At 38.4% G+C, this 22,515-nt stretch overlaps 1 protein-coding gene across 1 annotated transcript in view; it reads right to left on the bottom strand.

Annotated features, from left to right (window-relative positions):
• Positions 1-22,228, bottom strand: part of LOC137260906 (uncharacterized) — a 91,695-nt gene extending 69,467 nt beyond the window's left edge. Inside the window, exons 1-3 of the mRNA XM_067798444.1 lie at positions 21,541-22,228; positions 12,986-13,075; positions 191-766 (exon numbers count right to left, since the gene is read on the bottom strand). Coding sequence (XP_067654545.1) covers positions 191-766; positions 12,986-13,075; positions 21,541-22,228 — 1,354 coding nt within the window. The remainder of the gene's footprint in view (positions 1-190; positions 767-12,985; positions 13,076-21,540) is intronic.
• Positions 22,229-22,515: the final 287 nt, after the last annotated feature.

Genomic DNA, 22,515 nt, shown 5'->3' with positions numbered 1-22,515 from the left:
ATGCATGTTAGTGTGAACGTGGGTAGGTGTGTAATAAGAAAGTGAAATCCCAAATATGACATATGTTGTAAGTGTGCTTGGTTGAGTGTGGGTGTTTGTGGATGGTGTAATGGTTTTATTGTGTCCATAAAACAAGAGTGGGTATGGTATTGTTTAAAGACAGGCTTGAAATAACTAGAAGACCACATACCAATTACAGCACAGAATTTCTCTGCGAGTTCTGGGGCAGTGTCCTCGAACGTTTGGAAATCTGACAGGTGTATCACGTGACCTTCGTCTGACGCAATACTCTCTAGCTCACTTTGATATCGAGCCAAGATGCCGGCGTTTCGTTTAACATAAAATTCTATTCCAACTGTATAGATGGTGATGCTGCTGTCTTTAGCCCTTTGTGCCGCTTCCAGTGTCCTCTCAGGACGTGTGGAGAGACCGTCTGTGACTACAATCATGATGCGGGGCACGACCTTCCTGCCCTGTGTCAGCAGCATATCGGTCGCCGAGTCGATGCCGTGGTCCGTGAACGTGGATCGGGCAGGGTACGACATGTTCTCGATCTTGTTGTCCAAGAACCGCCAGTCATGAGTCATGTTCACGGTTTCTGTGACCGCCGTGCTGTACAACACAACGCCCACGTGAACGTCCTCGTTCGTCTGCAGCGTGGTGTTTATGAACTCCATCAGGGCTCGCTTCACGGTGATGAAGTTACTGGCACCAATACTCTCGGATCCGTCAACAACCAGCACAGCATCATAGATGGAGTGACAATCTGCAACAGAAAATCATGTTGTATTGTAAGGCAGGAACAATCTGCAACAGATTACCGTGTTGTATTGTGAGGTAGTGACAATCTGCAACAGATTACCGTGTTGTATTGTAAGGCAGGAACAATCTGCAACAGAATATCATGTTGTATTGTAAGGCAGGAACAATCTGCAACAGAATATCATGTTGTATTGTAAGGCAGGAACAATCTGCAACAGATTACCGTGGTCTATTGTGAGGTAGTGACATTCTGCAACGGAAAATCGTGTTGTATTGTAAGGCAGTAATAATCTGCAACAGAATATCATGTTGTATTGTAAGGAAGTAACACTCTGCAACAGAATATCATGTTGTATTGTAAGGAAGTAACATTCTGCAACAGAATATCATGTTGTATTGTAAGGAAGTTACACTCTGCAACAGAATGTCATGTTTTATTGTAAGGCAGGAACAATCTGCAACAGATTACCGTGGTCTATTGTGAGGTAGTGACATTCTGCAACGGAAAATCGTGTTGTATTGTAAGGCAGTAATAATCTGCAACAGAACATCATGTTGTATTGTAAGGAAGTAACATTCTGCAACAGAATATCATGTTGTATTGTAAGGAAGTAACATTCTGCAACAGAACATCATCTTGTATTGTAAGGAAGTTACACTCTGCAACAGAATGTCATGTTGTATTGTAAGGTAGTAACATTCTGCAACAGAATATCATGTTGTATTGTAAGGCAGAAATAATCTGCAACAGAATATCATGTTGTATTGTAAGGAAGTAACAATCTCCAACAGAATATCATGTTATATTGTAAGGTAGTAACATTCTGCAACAGAATATCATGTTATATTGTAAGGTAGTAACATTCTGCAACAGAATATCATGTTATATTGTAAGGAAGTAACACTCTACAACAGAATATCATGTTGTATTGTAAGTCAGTAACAATCTCTAACAGAAAATCATGTTGTATTGTAAGGTGGAAACAATCTGCAACAGAATATCATCTTGTATTGTAAGGAAGTAACAATCTGCAACAGAATATCATGTTGTATTGTATGGAAGTAACATTTTGCAACAAAATATCATGTATTGTAAGGAAGCAACATTCTGCAACAGAATATCATGTTGTATTGTAAGGAAGTAACATTCTGCAACAGAATATCATGTTGTATTGTAAGGCAGATATAATCTGCAACAGAATATCATGTTATATTGTAAGGTAGTAACATTCTGCAACAGAATATCATGTTATACTGTAAGGTAGTAACACTCTACAACAGAATATCATGTTGTATTGTAAGGTGGAAACAATCTGCAACAGAATATCGTCTTGTATTGTAAGGAAGTAACACTCTGCAACAGAATATCGTGTTGTATTGTAAGGAAGTAACATTCTGCAACAGAATATCATGTTGTATTGTAAGGTGGAAACAATCTGCAACAGAATATCGTCTTGTATTGTAAGGAAGTAACACTCTGCAACAGAATATCGTGTTGTATTGTAAGGAAGTAACATTCTGCAAAAGAATATCATGTTGTATTGTAAGGAAGTAACACTCTGCAACAGAATATCATGTTGTATTGTAAGGAATTAACACTCTGCAACAGAACATCATGTTGTATTGTAAGGAAGTAACAATCTGCAAAAGAATGTCATGTTGTATTGTATGGAAGTAACATTCTGCAACAGAATATCATGTTGTATTGTAAGGAAGTAACATTCTGCAACAGAATATCATGTTGTATTGTAAGGAATTAACACTCTGCAATAGAAACATCATGTTGTATTGTAAAGAAGTAACACTCTGCAACAGAATATCATGTTTTATTGTAAGGTGGAAATAATCTGCAACAGAATATCATGTTGTATTGTAAGGAAGTAACACTCTGCAACAGAATATCATGTTATATTGTAAGGTAGTAACATTCTGCAACAGAATATCATGTTGTATTGTAAGTCAGTAACAATCTCCATGAGAATATCATGTTGTATTGTAAGGAAGTAACACTCTGCAACAGAATACCATGTTGTATTGTAAGGAAGTAACATTGTGCAACAGAATATCATGTTGTATTGTAAGGAAGTAACAATCTGCAACAGAATATCATGTTGTATTGTAAGGAAGTAACATTCTGCAACAGAATATCATGTTATATTGTAAGGTAGTAACATTCTGCAACAGAATATCATGTTGTATTGTAAGGTGGAAACAATCTGCAACAGAATAACGTTTTGTATTGTAAGGAAGTAACAATCTCCAACAGAATATCATGTTGTATTGTAAGGAAGTAACACTCTGCAACAGAATATCATGTTGTTTTGTAAGGAAGTAACATTCTGCAACAGAATATCATGTTGTATTGTAAGGAAGTAACACTCTGCAACAGAACATCATGTTGTTTTGTAAGGAAGTAACGCTCTGCAACAGAATATCATGTTGTATTGTAAGGAAGTAACATTCTGCAACAGAATATCATGTATTGAAAGGAAGTAACACTCTACAACAGAAAATCATGTTGTATTGTAAGGAAGTAAGACTCTGCAACAGAATATCATGTTGTATTGTAAGGTGGAAACAATCTGCAACAGAATATCGTTTTGTATTGTAAGGAAGTAACAATCTCCAACAGAATATCATGTTGTATTGTAAGGAAGTAACATTGTGCAACAGAATATCATGTTGTATTGTAAGGAAGTAACAATCTGCAACAGAATATCATGTTGTATTGTATGGAAGTAACACTCTGCAACAGAATATCATGTTGTATTGTAAGGTAGTAACATTCTGCAACAGAATATCATGTTGTATTGTAAGGAAGTAACAATCTCCAACAGAATATCATGTTGTATTGTAAGGAAGTAACGCTCTGCAACAGAATACCATGTTGTATTGTAAGGAAGTAACATTGTGCAACAGAATATCATGTTGTATTGTAAGGAAGTAACAATCTGCAACAGAATATCATGTTGTATTGTAAGGAAGTAACATTCTGCAACAGAATATCATGTTATATTGTAAGGTAGTAACATTCTGCAACAGAATATCATGTTGTATTGTAAGGAAGTTACACTCTGCAACAGAATATCATGCATTGAAAGGAAGTAACACTCTACAACAGAATATCATGTTGTATTGTAAGGAAGTAAGACTCTGCAACAGAATATCATGTTGTATTGTAAGGTGGAAACAATCTGCAACAGAATATCGTTTTGTATTGTAAGGAAGTAACAATCTGCAACAGAATACCATGTTGTATTGTAAGGAAGTAACACTCTGCAACAGAAAATCATGTTGTTTTGTAAGGAAGTAACGCTCTGCAACAGAATATCATGTTGTATTGTAAGGAAGTAACATTCTGCAACAGAATATCATGCATTGAAAGGAAGTAACACTCTACAACAGAATATCATGTTGTATTGTAAGGAAGTAAGACTCTGCAACAGAATATCATGTTGTATTGTAAGGTGGAAACAATCTGCAACAGAATATCGTTTTGTATTGTAAGGAAGTAACAATCTCCAACAGAATATCATGTTATATTGTAAGGTAGTAACATTCTGCAACAGAATATCATGTTGTATTGTAAGGAAGTAACAATCTCCAACAGAATATCATGTTGTATTGTAAGGAAGTAACACTCTGCAACAGAATATCATGTTGTATTGTAAGGTAGTAACATTGTGCAACAGAATATCATGTTATATTGTAAGTCAGTAACAATCTCCAACAGAATATCATGTTGTATTGTAAGTCAGTAACAGTCTGCAACAGAGTATCATGTTGCATTGTAAGGTGGAAACAGAATATGATGTGAGTTGGAAACAACATAAGCTGTAAGGAACTGTAGTATACCAGTGCATTTTGATTGTTGAATCACTCTCATAACTTGGCGATCACAAGCCGAAAACTATGTCTTGCTTTTAAGAACCCAAATTCGACAGTCATATCATATCTGTGTTACAGTATATCATTATATGAGGACAGACAACCAGCCCCTAAACACACCCCTCCCTTGGAATGTTGTGTAACAAGAGTCGCGTCTCTGAATTGTCGAGATGATTACCATTACAAATACCGTTTCTTTGCCACACCTTACAACATGGCTCGTCTACGACTGTCAGTTAACAGAATTACTTGCCGTCTTTTGGGGAACTACAACGTGCCTGTGTAGGGGACTGCCACATGCCATGTGTGGGGGGTGGGGGGTGGGGGGTGGAGGGGGGTGTACAACATGCCGTGTGTAGAGGCACTACAACATGCCGTGTGTAGAGGGACTACTACGTGTCGTGTGTATGGGGTACTACTACTTGTGTTTATGGGGTACTACTACTTGTCGTGTTTATGGGGTACTACTACGTGTCGTGTTTATGGTGTGTATGGGGTACTACTACGTGTCGTGTTTATGGGGTACTACTGCGTGTCGTGTGTATGGGGTACTACTACGTGTCGTGTGTATGGGTACTACTACGTGTCGTGTGTATGGGGTACTACTGCGTGTCGTGTGTATGGGGTACTAATACGTGTCGTGTGTATGGGGTACTACTGCGTGTCGTGTGTATGGGGTACTACTACGTGTCGTGTGTATGGGGTACTACTCCGTGTCGTGTGTATGGGGTACTACTACGTATCGTGTGTATGGTGTGTATGGGGTACTACTACGTGTCGTGTGTATGGGGTACTACTACTTGTGTTTATGGGGTACTACTACTTGTCGTGTTTATGGGGTACTACTACGTGTCGTGTTTATGGGGTACTACTGCGGGTCGTGTGTATGGGGTACTACTACGTGTCGTGTGTATGGGGGACTACTGCGTGTCGTGTTTATGGGGTACTACTACGTTTCGTGTGTATGGGGTACTACTACGTGTCGTGTGTATGGGGTACTACTACGTGTCGTGTGTATGGGGTACTACTACGTGTGGTGTGTAGGGGGTACTACAACATGCCATGTCTAGGGGGACTACAACATGCCGTTTGTAGGGGGACTACTAAACGCCGTGTGTGGGGAGAACTACACACGGCACGAAACACGAAGTCCGTAAGCGTTGTTTTATTTGACAGAAATTTATTCTCTTCTGTGTATAGGAAATAATTTGAGCTGTAATCAAGTGTAGTATGCCAGTGTAATCAAGTGTAGTATACCAGTGTAATCGGGTTGTTAAACCGCACTCATCATTTGGCGATCACACACCGAAAATATGTCTCGTCATCACCATAGTATCTCAAAGACCTGCATAAACTGTACCAGCCCACAAGACCTCTCAGATCCTCAACCATGTAATAACTCTCTATCCCATCCCCGTCTACTCAACTCGCTGTAAATGCCTTCTCTGAGTCTGCTCCTCGACTCTGCAACTCCATCCCAGTGGACATCAAATCTGTCGACTCTGTTCAAGCCTTCAAAAAGGTTCTAAAACTTGTTTTGTATATCCAGTAACATTCGTCTACTGCTTTCCTGAAAAGCGCTGTTGAACAGGCCTAGCCTGGAACTTAGGCGCTGTACAAGTTAATTACTATTATATGATTATATTGCGAGTGATGTGTCGCACTGTGCACTGCTAATGTCTGTTTTTCTAGTGTATTTTGTGTTTTATTGCCAGGAACAGTTTTCCCCTTGGAGACCAATTCTCCGCTCGACCCGGTCAGCAGTTACCGAGATATACCTACCCTTTACGAGATGGGGAACACGTCCGTTTACAAAACATGTGTTGAAATAGGCTCTATCAGAGCGACGCAAGATGAAACTTATGTGTAAGGTACACCAAGCCACGTGAAATTATAGACCCGCATGGTTTCATATCCGGCCCTCTCCGACACGCCGTCTACATTCAGCCTCCCGCAACATTTCGGCTTGGTATGTGTAAGGTACACCTAGCCACGTGAAATTATAGACCCGCATGGTTTCATATCCGGCCCTCTCCGACACGCCGTCTACATTCAGCCTCCCGCAACATTTCGGCTTGGTATGTGTAAGGTACACCTAGCCACGTGAAATTATAGACCCGCATGGTTTCATATCCGGCCCTCTCCGACACGCCGTCTACATTCAGCCTCCCGCAACATTTCGGCTTGGTATACTAGGAGTACATTTCCAGTACATTTCCAACGACCAGATAATTAGTTCACAAAACACAACGATAAATTATTCCGCTCTGATGGCCTGACTGGACAACCCATTGAAACACGAAACCCTGGTCACTTGTCCCGCATCTTATTTGTACTTGTTATAACAGTATGTATTCTACATGAAGGTAGGTTATAACAGTATATGATTTGCATGTCTGTAGGTTGTAATAGTATGTATTCTCCATTTCTGTAGGTTATAAAAGTATATCTTCTGCATGTCTGTAGGTTATAAGGAGTATATATTCTGCATGTCTGTAGGTTATTACAATATGTATTCTGCATGAATCTCTGTAGGTTATAACAGTATATATTCTGGATCTCTGTAGGTCATAACATTATGTACTCTGCGTATCTGTAGGTCATAACAGTATATATTCTGCATGTCTGTAGGTCATAACAGTATATATTCTGCATGTCTGCGGGTCATAACAGTATATATTCTACAGGGCTGTAGGTCATAACAGTATATATTCTGCGTATCTGTAGGTCATAACAGTATATATTCTGGATGTCTATAGGTTATAACATTATATATTGTAAACCAAAAGTCACTGTGTTCTTGAGTCATCAACAGTGGTGACGTCATTCAAATCATATTGTGACGTAAAGTTGGAATGACGTCACAAATGAGCAACTCCAGACGCTACCATGGGAACCAGCTGAAACGGCCTACTGATGACACTTTACTGCTGTACCAGTACTCGATGTAAACGAGTGCAGACAGTAAAACCCTTTTGTTTACTTTTGTGTTTACAATGTCGATAAGCATCATGTGTTTATATATATTGAGTATTTATTCTGGATCTCTATGGGCTATAACAGTATGTATTCTGCACGCCTGTCCTTCTTAACAGTACATTCGAGCAGCGTTGACTCGATATTCAAGGGACCATTAAACCCTGTAGAATTAACTCGACGTCCACCGACCTGGGCATGTCATCCCATACCACAAATTGATTCGAAACCATGATCCGCTATCAGTAGCTGTTAGTTGTAACAGTGAGTATTTCCCAATTAACTCCATCTTAATCCATCCTAATTTAATAACAAACAAGTGACTCCGTCAACTCGATCAGTCCTAGTTAGTTGACACTAGCGTATCTCTTTGATTCATGCCCCACTGTGTGAAAACGTCTGGAAACAAACAATGTTCAGAGGAAAACTTGCCCACGAAAGGTAGGTGAATATCGAGTTTCTTTGTAAATATAAAACTAAAAGGGTTGTTTTGTTTGTTGGGACTATCAAATTATATTGGGACATCCGAAATATCGAGACACCCATATCGAGTTATAGCAACTTGAATAATGATAAATCATGGAGGATTTTACCGGGACCGAGATGTTATATCGAAACCGAGATACCGACTTATCAAAGTTCGATACAAGGATGCTCGACTGTATATATTCTGCATTTCTGTAGGATATACATAGAACCTCACACAAATGTCTACTGATATCAAATATATCAACACGAGTTGATAAAGTAATGAAAAATGTACATCTCTGAACACAACACTGGCATTTGATTTGCAGTGCAATGATGCCAGAGTATTGTGACATCATCAAGTTCATGACGTCATAGCATTGTTAAAGCTTGTTGCAAAATCTACTGTCAAAGCAATATCTCAAAGGAGATCTGATCTCACACAAGCGATATCTCCTGTGGAACACAGTTTTGGATGATAAAACAATCTGTATTCGACAAGCCTGCTGGTAATAAAGGTATGTATTCTGCATGGTTATAACAGTATGTATTATGCATATCTGTAGATTATATAAGCTGATATAGTATGTATCCTACACCCGTGTATGTTAATATGGTTGTATCCTACATCATCGTATGCTAGTATAGTATGTATCCTACACCGATGTATGTTGATGTGGTTATATCCTACATCATCGTATGCTAGTATAGTATGTATCATACACCGATGTATGTTAATATGGTTGTATCCTACACCCGTGTATGTTAATATGGTTGTATCCTACACCCGTGTATGTTAATATGGTTGTATCCTACATCACCGTATGCTAGTATAGTATGTATCCTACACCCGTGTATGTTAATATGGTTGTATCCTACATCATCGTATGCTAGTATAGTATGTATCCTACACCGATGTATGTTAATATGGTTGTATCCTACACCCGTGTATGTTAATATGGTTGTATCTTACACCGATGTATGTTAATGTGGTTATATCCTACACCATCGTATGCTAGTATAGTATGTATCCTACACCGATGTATGTTAATGTGGTTATATCCTACACCATCGTATGCTAGTATAGTATGTATCCTACACCGATGTATGTTAATATGGTTGTATCCTACATCATCGTATGCTAGTATAGTATGTATCCTACACCGATGTATGTTAATATGGTTGTATCCTACACCCGTGTATGTTAATATGGTTGTATCTTACACCGATGTATGTTAATATGGTTGTATCCTACACCGGTGTATGTTAATATGGTTGTATCCTACACCCGTGTATGTTAATATGGTTGTATCCTACATCATCGTATGCTAGTATAGTATGTATCCTACACCGATGTATGTTAATATGGTTGTATCCTGCACCCGTGTATGTTAATATGGTTGTATCCTACACCGATGTATCTTAATATGGTTGTATCCTACACCCGTGTATGTTAATATGGTTGTATCCTACACCCGTGTATGTTAATATGGTTGTATCCTACACCCGTGTATGTTAATATGGTTGTATCCTACACCGATGTATGTTAATATGGTTGCATCCTACACCCGTGTATGTTAATATGGTTGTATCCTACATCATCGTATGCTAGTATAGCATGTATCCTACACCGATATATGTCAATATGGTTGTATCCTACACCCGTGTATGTTAATATGGTTGTATCCTACACCGATGTATGTTAATATGGTTGTATCCTACACCCGTGTATGTTAATATGGTTGTATCCTACACCGATGTATGTTAATATGGTTGTATCCTACATCATCGTATGCTAGTATAGTATGTATCCTACACCGATATATGTTAATATGGTTGTATCCTACACCCGTGTATGTTAATATGGTTGTATCCTACATCATCGTATGCTAGTATAGTATGTATCCTACACCGATGTATGTTAATATGGTTGTATCCTACACCCGTGTATGTTAATATGGTTGTATCCTACACCCGTGTATGTTAATATGGTTGTATCCTACATCATCGTATGCTAGTAAAGTATGTATCCTACACCGATGTATGTTAATGTGGTTATATCCTAAACCATCGTATGCTAGTATAGTGTGTATCCTACACCGATGTATGTTAATATGGTTGTATCCTACATCATCGTATGCTAGTATAGTATGTATCCTACACCGATGTATGTTAATATGGTTGGATCCTACACCGGTGTATGTTAATATGGTTGTATCCTACACCCGTGCATGTTAACATGGTTGTATCCTACATCATCGTATGCTAGTATAGTATGTATCCTACACCGATGTATGTTAATGTGGTTATATCCTAAACCATCGTATGCTAGTATAGTGTGTATCCTACACCGATGTATGTTAATATGGTTGTATCCTACACCGATGTATGTTAATATGGTTGTATCCTACACCCGTGTATGTTAATATGGTTGTATCCTACACCCGTGTATGTTAATATGGTTGTATCCTACACCGATGTATGTTAATATGGTTGTATCCTACATCCGTGTATGTTAATATGGTTGTATCCTACACCCGTGTATGTTAATATGGTTGTATCCTACACCGATGTATGTTAATATGGTTGTATCCTACACCCGTGTATGTTAATATGGTTGTATCCTACACCCGTGTATGTTAATATGGTTGTATCCTACACCCGTGTATGTTAATATGGTTGTATCCTACACCCGTGTATGTTAATATGGTTGTATCCTACACCGATGTATGTTAATATGGTTGCATCCTACACCCGTGTATGTTAATATGGTTGTATCCTACATCATCGTATGCTAGTATAGCATGTATCCTACACCGATATATGTCAATATGGTTGTATCCTACACCCGTGTATGTTAATATGGTTGTATCCTACACCGATGTATGTTAATATGGTTGTATCCTACACCCGTGTATGTTAATATGGTTGTATCCTACACCGATGTATGTTAATATGGTTGTATCCTACATCATCGTATGCTAGTATAGTATGTATCCTACACCGATATATGTTAATATGGTTGTATCCTACACCCGTGTATGTTAATATGGTTGTATCCTACATCATCGTATGCTAGTATAGTATGTATCCTACACCGATGTATGTTAATATGGTTGTATCCTACACCCGTGTATGTTAATATGGTTGTATCCTACACCCGTGTATGTTAATATGGTTGTATCCTACATCATCGTATGCTAGTAAAGTATGTATCCTACACCGATGTATGTTAATGTGGTTATATCCTAAACCATCGTATGCTAGTATAGTGTGTATCCTACACCGATGTATGTTAATATGGTTGTATCCTACATCATCGTATGCTAGTATAGTATGTATCCTACACCGATGTATGTTAATATGGTTGGATCCTACACCGGTGTATGTTAATATGGTTGTATCCTACACCCGTGCATGTTAACATGGTTGTATCCTACATCATCGTATGCTAGTATAGTATGTATCCTACACCGATGTATGTTAATGTGGTTATATCCTAAACCATCGTATGCTAGTATAGTGTGTATCCTACACCGATGTATGTTAATATGGTTGTATCCTACACCGATGTATGTTAATATGGTTGTATCCTACACCCGTGTATGTTAATATGGTTGTATCCTACACCCGTGTATGTTAATATGGTTGTATCCTACACCGATGTATGTTAATATGGTTGTATCCTACATCCGTGTATGTTAATATGGTTGTATCCTACACCCGTGTATGTTAATATGGTTGTATCCTACACCGATGTATGTTAATATGGTTGTATCCTACACCCGTGTATGTTAATATGGTTGTATCCTACACCCGTGTATGTTAATATGGTTGTATCCTACACCGATGTATGTTAATATGTTTGTATCCTACACCCGTGTATGTTAATATGGTTGTATCCTACACCCGTGTATCTTAATATGTTTGTATCCTACACCGATGTATGTTAATATGGTTGTATCCTACACCCGTGTATGTTAATATGGTTGTATCCTACACCCGTGTATGTTAATATGGTTGTATCCTACACCCGTGTATGTTAATATGGTTGTATCCTACACCGATGTATGTTAATATGGTTGTATCCTACACCCGTGTATGTTAATATGGTTGTATCCTACACCCGTGTATGTTAATATGGTTGTATCCTACACCGGTGTATGTTAATATGGTTGTATCCTACACCCGTGTATGTTAATATGGTTGTATCCTACACCGATGTATGTTAATATGTTTGTATCCTACACCCGTGTATGTTAATATGGTTGTATCCTACACCGATGTATGTTAATATGGTTGTATCCTACACCCGTGTATGTTAATATGGTTGTATCCTACACCCGTGTATGTTAATATGGTTGTGTCCTACACCCGTGTATGTTAATTTGGTTGTATCCTACACCGATGTATGTTAATATGTTTGTATCCTACACCCGTGTATGTTAATATGGTCGTATCCTACACCCGTGTATGTTAATATGTTTGTATCCTACACCGATGTATGTTAATATGGTTGTATCCTACACCCGTGTATGTTAATATGGTTGTATCCTACACCCGTGTATGTTAATATGGTTGTATCCTACACCGATGTATGTTAATATGGTTGTATCCTACACCCGTGTATGTTAATATGGTTGTATCCTACACCCGTGTATGTTAATATGGTTGTATCCTACACCCGTGTATGTTAATATGGTTGTATCCTACACCCGTGTATGTTAATATGGTTGTATCCTAATATTTATTTACATAGTAGCAGGATGTATCGTACGACCGTGTTGCTTACAACGCTGTTTGTGAGAACCTCCCGTTCTCACTCCCGTTCTTCTCGTTAAGACGTGACACCAGGAGCTAGCAACAGGGCCGCCCTACATGAAACACTCACCTCTGTTGAGGGCCGACAGATTGGTCTGGGCTGCAGCATTCGAGGCCAGGATGGCCAACAACAGGTATATCAACATCGTACCCGGTGACTCTGGGGAAACACAGTGACACAAATATAAGACACACTTACAAGGGAGGAACAAGACATGTGAGTCAAACACAGGTACAACAATTTTGTTCAAGACAGGAATAAGCACAGGAAAACAATACAGGTATAAGATACAGGTACAAAACGGGAGGTAGAGCATACAAGATGGTAACAAGACAAAAACAGAACATACAGGAACAAGACAGAAAAAGACACAGACAGAACATACATGTACAAGACGGTAACAGGACACAGGTAGAACAGACAGGTACAAGACGGTAACAGGACACAGGTAGAACAGACAGGTACAAGACGGTAACAAGACTCAGGTAGGACATACATGTACATGACAGGAACTAGACACAGGTAGAACTTACATGTACATGACAGGAACTAGACACAGGTAGAACATACACGTACAAGATGGTAAAAGGACAAAGGTAGAACATACATGCACACGATGGTAGCAGGACACAGGTAGAACATACATGTACAAGACGGTAACAAGACACAGGTAGAATAGACAGGCACAAGACCGTAACAAGACTCAGGTAGAACATACATGTAAAAGACTCGAACAAGACAAAGAAACTGGACACAAGAACAAAACAGGTTTTCGATCCAGTGAGTTTTGAGCATTATCTAACGTGTTTGTTGTCTAGGTGGGGTCCGTGATGTCATAGGTATTACTTTCTATCCTTTATTGCAATACATGTCAACAATGAAAACATTGAACTATGTGTATTCTGTAATGAAATACACCTAATGATAATATGTTATGCAAAAGAGAAATGCCGTATTCTTTAAAAGTCTTTCAGAGCAAAAGGAAAATCCACCATTGATGATTGCTTCTTTGTTTGTGACATACCCGGGGAGATTCATTTTGGGCTAGGGTCGTATCTTGACTCTAAACCTCGAACATTTCCTTCTGGGCCCTGTGTTAGTAGATAGTTAGTAGATAGTTTATTTCGGTAGTTGGGCCATAGGCCCATGTACAACACATAACATAAGAACTGTATGTGTATATTGCAAACTGGGGCAATTTGCAAGCATAACGATCGTATGTGTAAACATTGCTTTAAATATTTTGCAAAATTCGTAAGTACATCAGTCCTTTTACAGTTTAACAAACATTTATTACAGAATACAGTAGGTTTTATATAATACTGGGCTGATATATATTTGTCTTAACACTGCAGATTGAGGGCAAACTAATAGTAAATGTTGCTCATCTCAACATAGTTACAGTTACAGACTCTGCATGAGCAGTCAGCTGAATCAGTTCCATTTCTACGGCCTAAAGTAGACTGGATGGGCAGCACGCCCAGTCTACGTAAACACAGTAATATTCTATATTTCCTACATCTGATATTCGTGATATAATATTCAGTATCGTTGAAAATTTTAATTTGTGAATAATATGTCAACCTGGACGATTCAAAACGTTTTCCAATATTTTTCAGTGTGTTACGATCACGAAGGCGTTGCCTAAATAACTTCAGAAAAAAGTCTAAAATACCAATATCTTGACGTAGCCAGACATCACCGAAACCATAGCTATATAGTAAATATTTGACATTAGTTGCCCAGGTTATTCTCCCAACCTCACCAAGCATTCTCATCAGCAAATAACAGTGTTTAGGGGTACCTGCCACTGTTCACATATAAAAGTTTACACCAGTATTTTTATACACTTCACATCTCCCAAACTCAGTTAATATGGCAGGCAGTACTAGATACATATTTTCCTGCTTCTAGCACATACTAACAAAATTTAGAATGAAACGATTTTAAAGTTGGGTGTAGCTGGAATCCCCACACTTCGGTCCCATTCAATATTACGGGTTTAACTTAAGTATCGAATACTTTTAACATTATATTAAAAACGACATTTGTAAAAGTAAACTGTAATTTCTTAATGCCAGACAGTGCCTTACTTGCCTTGGCTACGAGTACATAATACACCCAGATAATTGTAATACGTTGACCTACCATCAATATACCACTTGTCATATAGTGCCGTGAAATGCCACCATTTCTAAAACACTCAACTTCTGTATTTGTCATATTGACTTGTAAACCCCACTGCTTACAAAAGCTACCAAAGAACATCAATTTTCCTTTGTAACCTCACCCCAGAATCATCAACTAAACATACATCATGAGTACTAGTAACATTTCCATAAAGAGATATCCCACGTAAATTTGAATCTAGCTCTGGTTCTGACAAATACCTACATTCCTCTAGTTTTCACTCTAGGATTCTATCAATGAACTATTTCAGCAAGTATTTCAGCAAGTATTTCAGCAAGTATTTCGAATGTTGCTGAATTCCCACTCTACAACAAATTTATTAAACTTCTACTAAAACCTGACAGATAATAAAGTCCTAGAACACGCATTCTGCTCAGATATAAACAAAGTTCAAGAACTGCATACTTTAAGAGGAACGAATTGTTCACCGTGTAGTTACAAAGAAACAAAATCATTAACAGTGTTGGTAATTAAAGAGAATATGATTGTTTAATCACATATTCTTATCAAAAGACAGACCAAAGCCGTACCTGTATCCTAATGATTACTTAAACATCGAATAAATATTTTAAGGTAAAAGAAATTAAATGAGTAAGAAATCAATAATGCTAGACCAAATCACTAACTGTGTACCTAAAGACAAACAAAATCCCAAATGTGTGCATAAAGATTATCGCCGGTTTTTATTTCCAATGGCGTGTTGCCTGATGAACGTGACATACCACGATATACACCCTGCACTCTCTTTGTAAAACATGCTGAAAGATCTTTACACTGGGTATTCTGTCAGGTTGGACTACATGCATAGTTAGCGATAGCCATTGAATGGTCTAGCCTGTGATCCACAAAACGGCACTGAAATAAACGGGTTTTTTTCCAATTTCTCTTCCTAGTGTGACTGAATTTAGCTGTGTTAAAAGTATTCAATAAGTGTGGATGTATATGTGTGTTGTGTGTGTGTGTGTGTGTGTGTGTGTGTGTGTGTGTGTGTGTGTGTGTGTGTGTGTGTGTGTGTGTGTGTGTGTGTGTGTGTGTGTGTGTGTGTGTGTGTGTGTGTGTGTGTGTGTGTGTGTGTGTGTGTGTGTGTGTGTGTGTGTATTGTTCTTGGCAGTAATATAATGTTTCTACGGACAAATATCTTTCATACGTATAGACGCGAGTACCTGTGTTAGAAGTATTAGCTGGCCATTTAGGAAAGTTACTTCACTGAAGAAGTCATTATTATTATTATTGTGCAATATGTTGTTTCGTGGAACCAAATATTAAAAAGCGTTTCATAATGTCCCAGCGCCAATGGTGCCACAACACTGAAGTCGAAACGAAGAGAATCAAAGTCAAACTGAACTTGCGATAACTAGGAAACGTCATTCGGCATTTTCATTTTTGATACCACAACACGGTAAATCGTGAATGTCTTTAACAGTGTAGCTTACGGTGGCACTTGAAACATACAATTAGACATTGTATTAGACATTATAACAAATGGTGTGTGAAAAAAACGTACTAAAAAGACCATAACAGGAGCTTACACACTTACCAGCTACGCCAAGCTCAGAAGTTATACTCGGTGACTATATAGACGCAACACAGCTCTCAGACGGTATGCATTTGTAGTACATAAAGTTAGTCCTTTCACTGATCACACTGTCGAGGCGTTGTATTGATACACACCATGATATAACTGCATACCTATAAACCCCCAGATCGTGGGAAGGATCTGCTACACAGAACTGTCAATGGTCTAATTGAGATTTTATTACGGCGTGAATGTTGCCTTGCGCCATGTTCTACTACTCTGACAAAACACGTCCCCGATATACAAAGTTGTTTTGTTCACCCGACTCAGTGAGGTGAAACGACGGCACGAGTTGTTACTGGTCCTGTGGAGAAGCAAGGTGTGGCGATGGCACATTCTTACACATGACCATTTCCGTGAACTAACACGTCGAACTAACAAACTTATTCAATCTGTTTATGGTGTTTACAACACGTGCACTTGCCTAGCTGACTCACTGTTTATTTAGAAGCACGTTATATCATTTGTTTATAGCAATCCTAATGCCTACATTTGTAAAAGCTTTTCTGAGCGTGATGAAGCCCTTGTCACACTGATCATGTACGCATAAGGCGTGTGTGATGAAACCCTTGTCACACAGATCATGTACGCATAAGGCATGTGTGATGAAACCCTTGTCACACAGATCATGTACGCATAAGGCATGAGTGATGAAACCCTTGTCACACAGATCAAGTACGCATAACGCGAGCATGATGAAGCTCTTGTCATACAAATCATGTACGCATAAGGCGTGTGTGATGAAACCCTTGTCACACAGATCATGTACGCATAAGGCGTGTGTGATGAAACCCTTGTCACACAGATCATGTACGCATAAGGCGAGCATGATGAAACCCGGCCTTGTCACACAGATCATGTACGCATAAGGCGTGTGTGATGAAACCCTTGTCACACAGATCAAGTACGCATAAGGCGAGCATGATGAAGCTCTTGTCACACAAATCATGTACGCATAAGGCGTGTGTGATGAAACCCTTGTCACACAGATCATGTACGCATAACGCGAGCATGATGAAACCCTTGTCACACAGATCATGTACGCATATGGCGAGCATGATGAAGCTCTTGTCACACAGATCATGTACGCATAAGGCGTGTGTGATGAAACCCTTGTCAGACAAGACAAGACAAAGATATTTATTGTACTTAAGGCCTCCGGCCCATATACAAGTAATACAAGTACATTGTTAGCACATGTTACAGACATTTCACGGAAGAACTTACAGTGCAGATAAAATATTGCTTCTAAGGTTAACAGCATGTTTCACATAGAGGGCAAGATTACGTATTACATTTTCATTTTTGGAGGACAGAATGGAAGTAAATGCAGTTGATGGATATTTCAACAGGTAGTTATTTGGGATATATTTTTTTCTTAAATCAGTGTAATGTGGACACACAAAAGCGAAGTGGATTTCGTCTTCTATGGCCGAGTTACATAATGGACATAACCTTAAATGTCTCTCTATTGAAAGTCGTCTGCCCTTATTGACTGATAAGTCTAATAGGCCCAATCGAAAATTAACAAATATACGTCTGATATTTCTAGATCTCAATACAGACAGATATAATTCTGGTTGGATTAAGCTCTTAAAAGATCTATACAACTGATATCTCGAACTGTTGTCTAGACAGAAATGCCATTCTTGATAATACATATTTACAGATTGATCTCGAAATTGTTTAAGAAATAGACTGATATTACCAACTGTTTGATTTAGCCAAACAAATCCAAAGCCATGAGAAAACAAGAGATTTCTAATATAGGAAGCCCATGTTGTCTTACCCCTAGCGTCTAAAAATACAAGCATATTATAAGCTAGTTTTGGGATTCTTTGTTCATGCATTCCAAGAATCTTTAACCAATATTTTAGACATCTGATTTGAGAATTTATATAGATCGGATATCTACCGCATTCTCCATAAACCATACAAGATGGTGTTGCTTGCGCTACATTTAAAAATCTTTTGCATGCTAAAAGGTGCAGTTTCTCCAGGCATTCATAACGTTGAAATCCCCAAATTTCAGAACCATAGAGCATAATCGGTTGAATTTGTGCATCAAACAATTTAAAATATATTTTCGGGGTTAAAATTCCAATATTTTGGGAGACTGACATAACGTTAATCAGAGCCTTCTTAGCACGTGATTTCAAATCTATAACACTCTTTTTAAAGTTCATGGTATGAGAAAACACTAGTCCGAGATAGGTATAGTGGTTAACAACAGATAGAGGTTTGCCATTCAAAAACCATTTTTCTTTAGAGGCCACAGGGCCCCCTCTTCTAAAGATAACTATGTTTGTTTTTTCAAAATTTACAGATAATTTCCATTCATTTGTATAACATTCCAAAATATTCAGTTGGTTTTGTAGACCAAGAATAGTATCTGACACTAAAATTACATCATCGGCAAAAAGGAGGATAAAAATTTCAATAATATCTGGAACCATTTGCACACCATGTTTGCCTGAATTAGAAATATCATAATACAGTTCGCTTATAAAGAAGGAGAACAATATTGGACTTAAAATACACCCTTGCCGAACTCCCATGGGGCAGTCAAAAAAATCGGTGACATCATCACCACAACGAACACATGATTTTATATTCAAGTACATAGATTTTAAAATAGTGTACATTTTCCCCTGTAAACCAGATTTTCGTAAGCAGTACCATAATTTAGAACGATCCACAGAGTCAAAGGCTTTCTTAAAGTCAACAAATGCTACATAGAGTTTGTTTTTATTACGCGACAGACATTTTTGTATTATCGCATATAATGTAAAGATATGATCAATGGCTGAATATTGTTTTCTAAAAGCCGCCTGGCATTCAGGAATTAAGTTTCTCATATTTGACCAGTTTGAAATTCTTTTGTTTAAAACAGTTGTAAATATTTTCCCAATAACACTCATTAAAGATATGCCTCTGTAATTATCTGGATTGCCTTGAGTCCCTTTTTTATGTATAGGTATAATGACTGAACGAGACCAACTTTCGGGAAACGAACCACTTTCGAATACAGTATTAAAACACTTATGGATGAAGGGCATTAACACGGCTTGAGAACATTTAACCATTTCGATTATAATGTTATCGGGACCAGCTGCTTTTCCGCTCTTTAAGCTACTTATAGCATTCTTAATCTCATCAACTGAAATGTGCGTTTCCAAAATCATTTGATCAACAGTGTCAAATTCATTCGAAGGGAAGTTATCATCATCGAATGTGTAACCATCACTTGAAAAAACGGCATCATTAGAAAAAACCCTCATGAAATGCGTCATCCATTCACTTTTTGAAATATTACTTTTTGGATTTGATCTCTTTCTAAATGAACGAATTTGTTTCCAGAACATAGTAGTATTGTTGATAGAATCATTCAATCTGTTCAGTCTTTTATTACACAGGTTAGATTTGAATTTTCTGCATGAAGCTTTGTACATGTTCCTCATTTTACAAAAATAATATCTGTTGCTCTCCGAGGGTCTACACCGAAAACGTCTAAGTGCTTTACGCGCGTCTCGTCGTGCAGTTTTACACTCGTCATTTAAGGGTGCTTTATGGTTTTGCTTAAAAGGCTTAATCTTTTTCTTCATACAATCTGCTGAAACTAATATGACATGGACAAACTCATCTAGAGCTCCCTTTAGATCGAACTCGAGCTGTGATAAGAGACGGTCATTATAAAGTAATAATTTACTTTTCAAATTATCTAGAAATGTTTCGCAGAAGGCGTCGTTCCAAACAATCTTTTCTTTATAATCATCAATATGGCTATTGTTATCCGAGCTGTTCATATTGGGAAACTGGCAAGTCAGTTCTAATGGTAAATGGTCGGAGTCTACTCTGTCTCCAATATTTAACGAGTTAATACATTGAAAGAAATCTGGTGAACCAATAAAATAGTCATTGACACTTGATCCATGTTGCCCATGAAACGTATATTCGCCTTGCGAGTCTCCGTATACTCTACCGTTCGCTATGAAAAGGTTGAAGGAATAGCATAAGTCTAATAACAAATTACCAAAGTTATTAACAACACTGTCGTGAGAATTCCGATCATCGATAGGATAGATGTCACTATCAGCGCTCGCTTGAAATATATGATTCATATTATCATCATCATCAAGACTAAGGCACACATTGTTTTGTTTTCCTGTGCGGGCATTCAGATCTCCACAGATAACAGTGTGACTTTCAGCAAAGTCAGGGAGATTCGCTAGTAGATATTGCTCCAGTTGTTCAATGTTACATTTGCGATTCGTATGCTTATAATATGTTGAACCAATAGGAGGGATGTAAGTGCACATTTAATTCAAATCTTTATCAAGTGAAAACAATTCCTTTAAGAATTTGATACAGATGAAATTATCGATATCAGATGCTAATTGTCTATACATATTTCTGAGCGAATGGTGAATACAAATACAAACACCACCTGACAGTCTACCGTGATCTGACAACTTGACGGCAGGGCTATAAAACACATCATACCCATCCAGCCAACTGAAGGAGATGCTGGTTACAAATGTCTCAGTCAAACATATAATATGAAATTTACCAATGTAATAAAAAAAACTAATGTCATCAATCTTTTCAGTAAGCCCATTTATGATCCAACACAGAAAGTGGGTTCTCTCACTAACAGATTCAATCCGAGTGAAGCAATGATTATAATCACCGGTGTCATTGCTAAGAGGACCCGGTGAAATAAAGTCCGGGCCTTGGCCGCCGTCCTATTCAGATATAGTACTTGCAAGTGGTTGACGGTCGTCACGAACGGTACGTGGCTGGCGTCTACGGTGTGTAATACGCATATGGGGACGGGACTGAGTGTGTGTATGTTCACTCGGTACCACTACGAGTTCGCCGTTCTTATAGTAACCAAACTGGCCAGTTTCCTTCAGATCCTGAAGTTTTTGACGTTGGCGTGTTGTCAGGTCACTCGAGATACCATATCCATTTTCCTTCAATACAGACCTGGATTTAAGTGCTCTAACTTTGTCATCTGACATTAGCATCTTGACAATTATCGGGCGTGACTTAGTTGAATCAGCACGTTTGCGCCCAAGGCGATGGGCTCTGATTACGTCAGTTGGTTGCCACGTTTTGAACGTTAGGAACTTTGTGAACAGTTTTAAAATAGTTTCTTTGCACGCTATTGATTTTTCATCTTCGGTTTCCGGTACACCATGTATGATGACGTTGTCGCGACGGCTAAAGGATTCCAACTTATCTAGTTCATCATCTATCATGGTCAAACGTTCATCAAATCCATTAACCTTTTCGTCCATGGCGTCCAGATCAGAGTACATGATGCCGTACTCATGTTTGGAGGTGGCGATGTCTGATTTGATATCTACCACCGCCTTCTCTAATTGATCACATCTCGATCCGATTGATATTATTTCAGTTTTCAAGGCGGTGATCTGTGATGACAGATCTAATTTGACGTCACGTATTTCAGCTATTAAGCAGTCTCTCACTTCTTCCAAAGTCAGGGGGCCGGGGTTAGTTTCAATGTCATTTGCACACATCAGAATATGCTTCACAACACCCACGGGCGGCACGTTACCACCCAGAAAGCAAATCCCACGTGCAATTGGAGTGGTATGCATAGCCAAAACTGGGTCACAATTGACAGTAGTGACGTCACATGATGTACAAAGGTAGATGTTTTCTTTCGGCACAAATCGCTCAAAATGGACATTTTCAAGTGCATCTATCAAGAGGTATGATGAGGTAAGATGCACAGCGGTGAGAAATGTACAAATTATCAGCCTAAAGTGAAGATCTGTCCCCGACACGAATGGTGAGTACTCAC

This window comes from Haliotis asinina, chromosome 14 (genome assembly GCF_037392515.1).
Source record: "Haliotis asinina isolate JCU_RB_2024 chromosome 14, JCU_Hal_asi_v2, whole genome shotgun sequence".
Classification (NCBI taxonomy): domain Eukaryota; kingdom Metazoa; phylum Mollusca; class Gastropoda; order Lepetellida; family Haliotidae; genus Haliotis; species Haliotis asinina.
The sequence above is the reverse complement of the archived record's forward strand: the minus strand, read 5'-3'. Positions and strand labels throughout refer to the sequence as shown.